Below are 13608 nucleotides of genomic sequence, written 5' to 3' on the forward strand. Positions count from 1 at the left end.
GTGCTTTGGCACCTCTAAACATAACACTACATATTTGGAGTGCACTGCGTGCTGGACACCGAGGAGCAGCGGTTGGAGCAACTGTCATGAAAAGGGCAAATATTCTGTGACATGTCTGATGATAGATGAAAGATGATTTATCGTTCACCAATGTGACCTCAAACCTGGCAAAGTTAAATGAAAGCTGCGGTGTGCTTAAAATGCCAACTAGAGTGGAATCTCGACTATTGCTGTTGCCATCATAAAAACTCAATCAACAGTGTTTTAATTAAGAAACTTTATAATACTTGCTTAACTGGACTTATGAGCTTTATTTGTTCCGTGACCAAGCTTGTAACTTAGTTTACTTAAATATACTGTAATTATACAAGTCAGTTTCCTCCAATAAAATAAAGTGAAATGCCATGAACCTGTGCCTGTTGACGTCATTCGTCCCGATTTGAATTGATAATGGCATTTTTTACATAAACGGCAAACGATGCCAAGGAATTCAAACTCTGGGATCCGGTTCTCAACAAGAACCGGTTTTCGATTCCCATCCCACCGAAAACTGAATAGAGGTTTCCAGTGACAGTGCTGGCGCAAGATGGCTGCATTCTGGCTTCAGCCGTGAGCGGCCAATAGTGAGTTCAGGCTCTTATATACTGTACATATACTGTGTCTATGTGTCGGTGTTGTAACTCTTTTAAGCAACAGATATTTGACCACAAATATGGGGTGGTGACGTTGGAACGGGTTCATGGCATTTCCATTCAATTCAATGGATGAAATGAACAAAGATGATTTGAGATAGGAGCCTTTTGAGTTACGAGTGTTCTCACGGGATGAATTAAGCTCTTATCTCAAGGCACCACTGTAGTTGTCTGTTGTTGTTAGTCTTTATATGGCGTGGCCTCCTGAGTGACATCAGTAGCTCTGACTAGGCCTGCCACAAACGATTATTTTGCTGGTCGACTAATCGCTAACAGTAGTCGCGAGTGGTCGACTAATCGGATAATATATCAATTGCGGCAAATCGCAGCAGCGAGCTGCTGCTCTTATAATAACCATAATTCGCTTACAGCTTGAATTCTTTATGTACAAACTAATCATGAAGACAATTAAGACAATAGTACATTCAACTTGTATTGAACTTTGCAACTCAACCCATCATTTCTGACATGTTTAGAAATAAGGGAGCGACTTAAATTGATGGCGATACTCTGATCTACTGATCTACTCTAATCTTGGTAGCCCTAGCTCTGACTCCAGATCCAGTCTGCCATTTTACCTCCTAGTTAGCTGAGTTTTAGCATCACCTCCATGCTCCTTGCCAGTGTTTTCATTTTGCAATTAATTCTGTGTTTGACCGATTGGCCCATTCAATAAACCGCTGAAAGAGCATATAGTCTAACTAACTCTAACCCTGTGAAAAACACTTATCTTCAATTTTGGAAACTTTTTTAATCTTCACTTTAATGCGATGTCTTTAACGCGGAAACATGTTTCATGTAAAAATAAGAAAAAGCAAACGTGTCTGAATCGTACGATCTCAAGGGCTTTTAGCTTATTCAATGCAGGCTGTCCGCAATGACATGCGTGAAAACTCAACATGCTTTCTTTCTGTTGATTTAGTTGGTTCTGTGTCTTACCGTGAGCGAGGTGAAGGTCAGGCAGATGCCCCCGAAGCCGTTCATGGACAGAGCCAGAAAGATGAGCGCCGACAGTGCTGCCAGTGAAGAGTTAAAGGCCAAAACTGTCATTGCGTTTGTCGCCAGATGCTGGGATGGCCACGGAAGTCTCTCATTTCAGTGTGCTTAGTATTTGTGTAGTTATATGCAACTCGGGTCCCACGCCTCTCATGCCAAAACAGCATGTAACGCCGTGACTACTCTCATAGCAAGCTGCTTTTCATACAGAGGACATTGAGGTTTTCCAAATAAACTAACACCTGTCATGAATTCTGATTATGCCTGAGGCAAAATATTACAAACACCACGTACGAAAACCCCACTAATGAAGGCAGCGAATGAGCATTATTATCATTGTGACGGCAGAATTTTTGATGCATCATGTGTGTTGTGTCTCATTTGAATGGGCAGGTGTTCCTAATGAAGTGTTTGGTGAGCGCTGTTCAGATTCCAAGGTCGGCGTGTTTAAAAGCAGCTGATGCTGTCTGTGACGTTGGCAGAAAAGCTGGCTTGCATTCATATCATCGCGTCACATGCACATGTTTTTGTTATGCCCTTGCCAGGGGGCGCATAAGTGATCAGCATGTGATCACTTGATGTTCCATTTCATACTTTCAATCCAGACACGCTTGTGAGAGCAGCATGTGGCAGAGCTGAAGGTTATATCTGCGGTGTGCGCGTGCGCGTAGTTGTGCGTGTTTGCGCACTCACTTGGCGGGTCGTAGGCAGATACGGCCATCATAATGCAGGACAAACCAAAACACGAGCTGTAACCAGAGAAAGTACATTTGAAACCTCCGACATGTGACATCATCTCATCTCTGCGCCTTCATAACACTTTCAAATGTGTGTCAGAGACATCTTACGTGTGTCTGTGGATGTCTGGATGCCGTGTGACACTAACGTAGCTATTGCGCAACTTGGCCGGCGCACATGAATGCGCCGTATATATATATAATAAGGCAACGTGGAAGATACTATTTAATTGCAATTCCATTTTTTAGGGTTAATGCTTAAAATGTATTTCTCAGTCAACTTGTTTCCTTTTTTTAAATCATTTCTTTTTCTATTTGAGTTTCCACATTTGGCAGGCTCCCTGAGATACTTTGCTGCGCACACACACGCACACACACCCAAGTCTTTGCACACTCGTGCCCCACCTACACTCATTGACACACAAAAGACAAAGTTCCTCCTCCCACTTTTGGAATGCGATCTGTCTGCTTTTTTACTACTGCACTTCGATGTAATGGATCAAATGCTCTCACTCTGTGTTTCATTCCTGAGTCGGTAGTCATGAGAATGTGGCACCCCACATTATCACGACTGCTGACTTAGAAATAAAACCTGCAGGAACATTATACAATCATTATTTTAATTATCCTCCCCAATTAAAAGCTAGTAATTCTCTAATTCTGTTCATTTGTCCATTTCTTAGTGGGAATTAAACTAGTTAGTCTCTCTTTTGAGAAATAGTTGGTAGAGCAGTCAGAGAAGTCGTTATATATCGCAACCAAATAGCTAAGAGTTGGCAACACTGCTTTTGCAACACTGCATTTTTTTAGTTCCTTTCGATGAAACGGGGCCATGATTTACACTGCAGCTTCGTCTTGTATGCCAAGGATTATGAATTTGGATCGTCATATATATATGTACACACACACACACATATACTGTAGGGCTACAAAGCAACTAAATAATCCAGAAGGTACACAATTATTGCCAAAAGAAAAACGATATACATTTTATACCTTATATATATCACAACGCAATATCACAACACAGCCAGAAACAGGGAAAGTACGCACAGCCAGTGCGGGAACGTTCTGGTAGTTGTCGCTGGAAGCTAATGGAAGCTAGCGTTATCTAACAATGCAGGGTTTTTCCTGAGGTGGTACCATCCTGACCATCTGCCATGAAGTGCATATATATATATGCAAAATGTATTTCCTTGGCCCACCCTGACACAATATTTTGAGGAAATGGCTTAAGCAGTTTTTGAGCAAGGCCACCCAAAGTGATGACTTCCAATCCCTTACCTGCCCATCAGGCGAATGGGGCGCGGCCCAAACTTGTCCATCAAGATCCCGAGGGGCAAGGTGGTGGCGCTGAGCAAGAAGGAGCCGATGGTGAAGCCCAGATTCAACATCTCTTCTTGGTCCACACAGCTGAGCCACTCCTCCACCTCGCCGTCGGACGAGTTGCCCACAGACACCACCACCGAATCATTTTCTGTGGGTGTCACACAATCGAAACTCATGTCCACAAAGCATAACAAGAAACAACAAACAAGCATTTGCGATCATTTTCAATGAGTCTTTCAAAGTGATGTGGGGGAATTTTGGCCCACTCGTCTTTGCAGAATTATTGTAATTCAGCCACATTGGAATATTTTCGAGCATGAACCGCCTTTTTAAGGTCATGCCACAGCATCTCAGTAGGATTCAGAACAGGACGTTGACTACGCCGCTCCAAAGTCTTCATTTTGTTTTTCTTCAGCAATTCTGAGGTGGACTTGCTAGTGTGTTTTGGATCATTGTCGTGCTACAGAACCCAACTTCTCTTCGGCTTGAGGTCACGAACAGATGGATTGACATTCTCCTTCAGGATTTTTTGGTAGATAGTAAAATTCATGGTTCCATTTATCATAGCAAGTCTTCCAGGTCCTGAAATAGCAAAACAGCCCCAGACCATAACACTACCACCACCATATTTGACTGTTGGTATGATGTTCTGTTTATGAAATGCGCTGTTACTCTTACGCCAGATGTAACGGGACATACACCGTCCAAAAAGTTCAACTTTTTTCTCGTCAGTCCACAGAGTATTTTCCCAAAAGTCTTGGGGATCATCAAGATGTTTTGGGGCAAAAGTGAAATGATCTTTAATGTTCTTTTTGCTCAGCAGTGGTTTTCGTCTTGGAAAACACAATTTTTGCCTCGTCTCTTTCTTATGGTGGAGTCATGAACACTGATCTTAACTGAGGCAAGTGAGGACTGCAGTTCTTTGGATGTTGTTGTGGGGTCTTTTGTGACTTAATGGATGAGTCGCCGCTGCGCTCTTGGGGTCATTTTGGTTGGTCGGTCACTCCCGGGAAGGTTCACCACTGTTCCATGTTTTCGCCATTTGTGGATAATGGCTCTCACTGTGGTCCGCTGGAGTTCCAAAGCTTTAGAAATGGTTTTATAACCTTTACCAGACTGATGAATCCCAATTACTTTCTCCCTCATTTGTTCCTGAATTTCTTTTGATTTTGGCATTATGTCTAGCTTTTCAGGACCTTTTGGTCTACTTCACTTTGTCAGGCGGGTCCTATTTAAGTGATTTCTTGATTGAGAACAGGTGTGTCAGAAATCAAGCCTGGGTGTGGCTAGAGAAATTGAACTCAGGTATGATAAAGCACAGTTAAGTAATGTTTTAACGGGGGGGGCAAACACCTTTTCACACAGGGCCATTTAAGTTTGGATTTTTTTTCTCCTTGAATAGTAAAGACCTTCCTTTAAAAACTGTATTTTGTGTTTACTTGTGTTATCTTTGACTAATATTTAAATTTGTTTGATGATCTGAAACATTTAAGTGTGACAAACATCCCCCAAAAATAAGAAATCAGGAAGGGGCAAGCACTTTTTCACACCACTGTACATACATACATACATACATACATACTGCACATACAGAGGTGGGCATGCTATCAGTACTGACGGATGCCCGTTTTGCTGGCGGATAACGAACGACAGGAAACTTCAAAAAATGGATGGACTATGTATCGACGGAAGTGGGTTTTCATCCGTCATTGGAACCGTCTTCAATCGAGTCAGTATCGGCGGATCTTCTCAGTCTATCACTGACGGACTTCTGTTTCGCTGATGACTAATGGATGCACGCGCCGCTTGTCTCGCGTGTGTGTGCGCGGCGGTGACTACTGGGTTGCTTTGAACGAAGAAGAGAAGGCGCTCCTCCAACAGAAAAAACAAAAGTTTGAACATTGGTGGTCTTCTGGTGACAATCTAGTGGCCGGTGGTTGTGTTGGCTGCTAAATGCTATTTTGGGTGACAATTCAACAGCTGTAAACAAGTCAATCCGCTCATCAGCTGATGTCAGCTTACTCGCTCTCGAATCTCCAAGCCTGCTCCTTTTTTGTCTCGATCCCAGCTTGTAAAGGATGCTAGCTGTGTTGTATACCTCTTGGTCCCACAGACTGCAATGCTAGTCCCGCATTGTTTTTATTTCACCAAACTGTGTGTGTGTGTGTGTGTGTGTTTGTGCTGCGTGTGCGTGCAACGTCCTAAATACATTCGCTACACCGGTTGGCTGCCGCCAAAAAAAAAGATCTGAAGGCATCAAAATAGGGGGGACGAACTGTTAATACAGTGGTCCCTCGCTATTTCGCAGTTCAATGATTCACTCTATTGCGGGGTTATAACTTGTGACCATAACTTCTACATTGCAGGGTTCACCTCGGGTTGTACCTCAATAGTTCACCGATCTTTCACAGAGTTCCATTTTTTTTCCCCCTAATTAAATTTTTTCATAAAACTGTCGTACAGTAATCTGTGTTTACAGTTCAGTACAGTAAAATATTGTCATTAAGAAACAACGATGCATGGGGCCCCACAATTCAAGCAATCATGTCAAGTTGTTTACCAAGACAAAATGATAGACTATCCTAGTGGCTAATAAAATCCATACTTGGCTTACTATTGGCTAATCAAGCATGGATTTTGTGTTCCTCATGCTGATTGGCTCATCCCCATAAAATGCTTTATTTATTACAGTACATTATCTTATTTGTTTTTTTTTTTTTCTTTTTTTCTTATTAAATTCATTAAGTGTAACGAGTGTTTAGAAGAGTGGAAACTTTGTGGGAGGTTAGCAATGGCTTAGTAGAAATGTAAATACAAAAGAAAACAAAAGTCAACCGCTATTTCGCAGAAAGTCACCTACTTAAATTTGTTTAATTTCAGCATTAAAAAAACACACTTAGCTATGACAGAATCAGGATTAAAGTAATGGTGACAGACTGACGATGATGGACTGGCTTACGGTCCTAAAATACTGTAATTTAGCAACGACAGAAGCGCAGTTAAAATAACAATGACGGAGTGATGGACTGACGGACTGACGATGACAGATTTGGTTGGCTTGAAATAATGACAGACTGGCAAGGATGGACGCGTGACAAATTACAAATTACTGACTCACTCACCTCTGCAACATATTTATATACGTGTACATACATACATACATGGCATATGAATAGCGGTGTGTAGACTTTAAATTTGCTGTAGACAGTTATTCAGTGTTTTTCTTATTTTCCTGGTACATCATTACTTACAATTATTTTTTTAAATGAAGGTAAAAAGCTGACAATAAGCTTTTACAGTGAAATGTTGAACGTCTGAAGTATTACGTTTGAATGAGTAGTGCAAATTAGAATATGTATGATGCCATTCTATTGGTAGATGAGATTTCATTTAACATCTTGATTTATGACTACTTCACACACCCGCATGAGTTACTATATTATGATTTCTTCTTCTATAAAAATGCCAAATACTAAGTAATTTTATAACAGGGCCTCAGTCGAAAAGTTCAACCAGTTGTGCATGACGACTGACATTGTCATAATTAAAAGTCTGCCAGTTTTTCAGACAATGCAATCAGTGCGAGTCACCCACTTTAAATGTTAAGTACCGTAAATAGTGACACAACGTCGATTAATGGGGGCCCACCTGAGCAAAGATGTGAGTAGAAGCCCTCTCGCTTCAGCATGATGAGCAGCGAGCCCCAGCCCAAGAGCACGGCCGAGCACAGCAGATTTTCGATCACCGCTGTCACCGCCATCCACCAGCGCCTCCTGTAGGCCCGGAGGAGAGAAGGTGCCATCGCTGCTCTGCAACAGAGGAGAGAGAAGTTAATGGCGCATGATTAACTCTCCAAAATATACATTTAAACGTAAACAGGAGAAACGCAGCCAGAAGAGTAACACATTTCTTTTGTTTACATTTATTGTATGTGTACTGTAGCTAGGCTTCCCACGAGAGGCGCTAGCCACCAGCTAGCTCACAAGCTAACTTGTTTGTGCCTAGTCATAATAACTTAGTAACTCACAATTTCATTGAATGTCATGTACTGTATAATGTATTTAGAAACAAATCTCTGAATTCACTTTCACTGATTTTGCAAGAGGAAGACACGAGGAGTGAAGACCACTGTTGTTTTTCTTTGTTTCTAAAAATAAATGATCAACATTCCAAAAGCAAACAACATCCAGATGCAGATGTGTGTATTTAAAACATGACTCACTAGCCTCGCCAACTGTTAAACAAAAACTGGATGAGCGTATACTTTATTCATGTATTTCTTTTTGTGAAATAAATTTAGGTTTAAGTTGACCAGTTGTCGTACAAACTGGTCAAAAATCATGGCAATTTTCCTTCACAGTTGTGTGTATATTCCTTATATTGACATTTTAACAGTTTGACATTGCAGTGTCTTTTAACGCTATATATCATATTTTAAATGTAATGTCCTATGATCTAGTTGCAGTACAAATGAAGAAGGTGATCATTTATTATTCCAAGTACTACTTTATAAAGAATGACAAAATGTTCTCTACCTTTCCCTAATGGGGCCCTACGTGGTGAGTGATTGTTTTGTCCCAGTTTAACACAATTGACACCCGCTGTGTCTCTTTTATAATGCGGGGCAATCATAAGGGCGACGTTTGCATGTGAACGCGCCGCCACAAGGACGAGTGGCGTCTATCCAGCCTCACCTTACCGCAACCCGGGACGGGCCAGAATAGTGAGGCGTTGCACATACGCGTACATATATATAAACACACGCTGTGACAGATGATGTTACGGAACAAACAATATCAGGTGGCTGGAGGGAACACGCACATTTCTCCGCACACAGTACAGGTCACTCCAACCTGGAACATGACTGACCAGTACAGTCATGACCACCCTGACACACACCCACTTTCACTCTGTCACTCACACAAGGCTGGAAAACATTTCAAGAGGAAACATGAGTCCAAATATATCCGGCTATTTCATTTGATGTTGACCAGGAAGAGGGATGGAATTCTTTGGCTGCGAGTGAGAGACAAATGTGACGAGAGCTCGCTTAACTACGTGTGATATTTAGACAGAGTAATGCTGATACGGTGGACCTTTTCCAATTAGTTTTATGAACTCTTCCGGGGAGCACACGACAATGCTCCCTTGCTATACCAGATTTTTTTTTATGCAATCATTTCCTATAGGTATACAGTATACAGTGATTCCTTAACTTACTTAAGTGTCCCAACATGGGATTTTATTTGAGATGGAGGGACCGGAATGAATGGTGTCCCGGATCGTTGGTTCCCCAATGACATGCGTGTGCCATGCGGGTTGCCACTGATGACCAAATATGTGATCATGAGGCAAGTCACTCGGAGTGTGTAATGTGATTATTCACAGTCCAGCAGGCTGCAATTGTGCAGAAAAGAGAGTTCCAAACGGGGCGGAAGTTGTTTTGTAAGTGACACCCCCATCCTACTACTACCCTTTACACACACACACACAGCAGCTATGTCAGCAAGATATCCAATTATGAATTGTCAATCTGCAGACATGAATATCGTCAATCGTGAGATACTACATGTGTGATTAATACTGTAAGTCATTATGAAAAAGGTGGGACGTCTATAAGAATAGATTCACAGGCAATCCCTCCCTTTTTATAACTGTGCCTCCCACACTTTGTCACACAGACACACACGCACGCTCCTCATTTATGCCGCCCTTTAATCACAAGACGGTTAATGCCATTGACGAGTTAATGATTAATTGCTCTTGTGTCACTGATTCTTCAGATTCTGATGATGATGTACAACATGCATACTGATGTATATTTTCAAATCCCAGTTCAAAGGCTATTTTACTTAAGCAGGGCCATTTGACTACATTTTTTCCATCCCTAATGGGAAATATCATTTAATCTCTATCTTTTAAATAATGTTTCGAATGGGATGGGAGAATTTTCCTCCCAGAATGTTCAGAAATTCTGTTTCCATGCAAGTGTAGAGTAATGGGTGAAGCAAAGTACGACTGATGTATAAATGAAGCTCCTAAAGACACGTCGACATAAAGTGCCTCGGCGCAAAGGTGTCACACGGTTCCAAGGTGTATGTTAATGTTATGGCAGTACTTGATGTGTGAGGGCCCAAATGCCTAATTTAGAACTCATTTGGAACTGCAGCTAAAACAGTTAAACCAGACAGCTATGTATAAATGTGTTGTAATGTGATAGATACTGTGCATTAGATTGAATGAAATTCCAGGCCCCGAGGGAAATTCCAGCAGTGCACAGATACTGTATGTCACACAATGCTAAATCGGGAATGCTGTATCGTAAAGTAACCGTCATAACCACTGAATGAATGAGCCACCTGGGCAGACTCATTTTGCATTGCTGTCTACATCATTTATAAGATTGCGAAACCCCTCCTTATGCATGTGACACTTGATCTTTTTTTTTTCCGATGCAGCGTACCCAAAAGAAAATGTTGCACTTCTGAACCAAGTGCAGCAAGCGGCCTTGATCTACGCAGCAAGCCAAATTGTCAAGTTCGTAAGCATGAATGGAGCAGTAACGAGCAGACAGAATCGAATGTCACTTGAGGTGTTCCATGGCTCAGTTACAGTACAGTGTGTTTCACTAATGTTCCGAGTCCCGCACATGAACAGTGTTGCGTATTAATACTGATCAAAAATAAAAAACACTTGTTTTAGCTACATTTATCGAGCTGAACTAAAACATTTAAAACGTTTTCTATGTAGATAAAAGGCCTATTACCCACAAGTATGGTTCACAAATCTGTGATAGTGAGCACGTCTCGGTGAAAAAAGCATAAAATGCACAGTTTTACAGTCAATGTGGGCCTCCTAAGGCACACCTTTGCAATAAATGTGTTGAACTGTGTGAGGGAAATGGTGGTTATGCCAGATACTGACACAGCCCTGCCCATCCAGTAAGACTATCTTGGCAAAGAAGTGCTCACTAACAGATTTGTGAGCAACATTTCTAGAGCGCTTTGAGTCTGAGAGCTTTAAATTCAGCTCATTGAAAAAGGGGTGCTACAACAATAGTGTTACATTTGCATTATTGTTCGTTGTAGTTGAGCTGACATTATCCATTACATGGATTGGAGCGCTGCACACTCCGCTCTGCTTCCTGGGAAGAAGGACAGGGGTTTGTGTGTGTGTGTGTGTGCGTGTTGTGTGTGTGTGCGTGTGTCTGTGTGGTGGCGAGTGGGTATCGTAGGGCCCTCATATGATGCATTTAGGACAAACACAGCTCAAAACAGCAAAAGGTTGACAGAGAGTTGTCACAGCACAGTGAATTGTGCGTGTGTGAGCGGGAGGGAAGCAAGCCATATTAGGAAGCTGCTTCCTGAAATACATGCGCTGTCCCAACCAACTGAATGATGCAATGTTACATAGATAGATAGATAGATAGATAGATAGATAGATAGATAGATAGATAGATAGATAGATAGATAGATAGATAGATAGATAGATGGACCGATGTTTCCCCCATTAAAAAGGTTTAGAATTTCGATAGCATCGACGTCTGAACGAAGCTCCTCACTCACTTCAACATAGTTCTTCGGCACCAAGAACCCACAAGATGGTGGCAAAGCTCTACATTTGTTTAAATGGAGCTCAAAAACTGACGTCTACATGGTTATTTTACACCATGATTCCACATAATGGCACCAAAGCAATTCTTAAGAAAAATAAACAGTGAATAGGTGAATTTGTGAAAAGCCAAACCATGCGCTCAGTTTTTTAATATATAGAGTAAAAGTTAGTTAATTATTAATTAAATACTGACATAAAGTACATACACCTTGAATTAAGTAGTCTGTAAAGTACGTTCTTATATTTGCACCATTGTCCACGGCCCATAGCTTCCCCACCTCTGGTTTGAGGTTATGTGACGAGTAACTTGGTGCTACAGAGATTGTAAACATTGGTGATTCTCATAGTTTTGTCTATGGCATGCAGCGCTGCTGTATTTTAATGTTGGTCATGATTTGGGCCAAGATTATTTTTAGTTACTTTACCGGTACTACTCGGCGTAAAAAGTTTATGAATAACTGGTGTATTGTTCTATTATCCATCCATCATCCAAACCGCTGATTCTTCTATTATTACGCAATGATGGCACATGTAATTCTCCCTTCAAGCTCTTTTGTTGCTTCTAACCATTCGTATTTCTCCACGGGGATGTTTCTGACCTCGACCACTCGTGTTTGTGGACCACTGCGGGATACCCAAAACAGCAGCGACAGAGACAACACTCTTTATCCTCGCTAGTTTCCGAGAAAATAAACGCGGCCCTACGCGCGTTTAAAGCCTGGGACGCGACAGATGCCGGATGCCGAGCGAACAGCTGTTTCTCCACGGGTCCGTTTACCGAGCACCGCGAGCCGGCCTTAGGACCCGTCCCGGGACCAGTCTGCTGCCACGTTCACGTGCGGACCCCTGGCTCGTAATGCATGCGACACGAGAAACAACCCTGGTGCTATACATAGAGGAGAGGAGGCCTTGACTTACTCTTTCCTCCCAACATACACATGCAAGGGAGAACCAGCAGTGGTGAGTCACTTCAAGAAGAAAGCAAGCATCTCAACTGCAAACATGCGAGTTTGAAGTGAATGAGGAATGAATGCGTCCGGAAAGTCTTCATTCATTTATAGCAGAAAAAAACATTGGGGATTATGGAGCATCATGCAAATTTTACGTCGGGACAGTTCGTATAACGTTATTTGCCCAAGCGTAATTGCAAAATACCACAACTGACGCTGAGTCAGTGAAGGCAACATATTTTATCTACAAATAAACGCGTCTGCGACCACTTTTTTTTGTCTACGATTGTTCCTTGCGGATATTATTCAAGTAACCAGTGTGTGGTTGATATGAAAAGTGTTTATTACTCATGTTTATAATTCGTTACCTTCCAGAATACAAATGTTTAAAATATATACTGTCGCGTTTTCCAATGACATGTCCCCCTCCCTCATGGTCACTTCCCATACAAGCAACTGGATCCTTTTTGTTTTTCCTTCCTTCTATCCAACTCTTTTCAAGTTCCAATACTTCCCTAGTCCAACAAGTGTGTGAATTTTTAAACAACTGTGTGTAAAGTTAGTAGTATAAATGCCACGTGTGGTGAAATGTTGCCAGTTGGTCCAATGGCGTTCATGGCGCCACTAAACACACAGTGGTACCCCGATAGAGGTAAAAAATGACTTACTGTAGTTGTGTAGCTTGTCCCTGAGGAAAATGTTTGTGAAGTTGGGTCGTTTAAGACTTTTCTTGCTTAATTTAAATAAGAATGTAAAAAACACATGTACTTAAAGTATGCCTGATTCTCACAGAAAGTTAAAAAAAAAAAGTTTAATAATAAAAAGAAAAAGTTTCCTCGTACTCTGCCTGCTTTCTTTCCTGTTTTAATTCCAGAGAGTCCACGCTTCTTTTGTCTGGTTGGTTTCATTTCAAGCGCCCCCTCTTTTGCCTAATTTGACTTCTAATCCCCTCCCTCTCTTCGAGGCTTCACCGCCGTTAAAGGGGTGGAGAGAAGTCACCACCCATCAGCCGTCACTCCACTTTTTCCTTTTTCATTCTTTCTTTTTTTTCCTTTTTTTTTAATACTCCTCGAGGCGAATGTCAGCAAAGTGAGCTGAAAAGCAGCCATTCATGCAACAAACCTGGCTGATTACGCTGTTCGATTTGTTCTTATGGCTAGAACGCTTTCTGAAAATTACTGTATAATCCAACCACACACAAGCAATGTGTACAGTACTGCGGCCCATTTCAGAATTGGTGGACCGTTTCTGTCCCCCGCATGAAACTGCAAATAATCCACGCCCAAAATA

At 41.7% G+C, this 13608-nt stretch overlaps 1 protein-coding gene across 2 annotated transcripts in view; it reads right to left on the reverse strand.

The window, feature by feature from the left end:
* slc43a1a (solute carrier family 43 member 1a) overlaps positions 1-13233 on the reverse strand; it is a 28786-nt gene extending 15553 nt beyond the window's left edge. Inside the window, exons 1-5 of one of the 2 annotated variants that reach the window (XM_086020189.1) lie at positions 12987-13233; positions 7403-7563; positions 3710-3902; positions 2382-2437; positions 1632-1708 (exon numbers count right to left, since the gene is read on the reverse strand). In XM_086020189.1, coding sequence (XP_085876315.1) covers positions 1632-1708; positions 2382-2437; positions 3710-3902; positions 7403-7556 — 480 coding nt within the window. In that variant the 5' untranslated portion in view covers positions 7557-7563; positions 12987-13233. Of the gene's footprint in view, positions 1-1631; positions 1709-2381; positions 2438-3709; positions 3903-4228; positions 4332-7402; positions 7564-12986 lie in introns of those variants that run through there. The other variant, XM_086020179.1, reaches the window with a different exon arrangement.
* Between the last annotated feature and the right edge of the window lie 375 nt (positions 13234-13608).

The sequence above is a fragment of the Filicampus tigris genome, chromosome 2 (genome assembly GCF_054856515.1).
Source record: "Filicampus tigris isolate MCC_2025a chromosome 2, RoL_Ftig_1.0, whole genome shotgun sequence".
NCBI lineage: Eukaryota > Metazoa > Chordata > Actinopteri > Syngnathiformes > Syngnathidae > Filicampus > Filicampus tigris.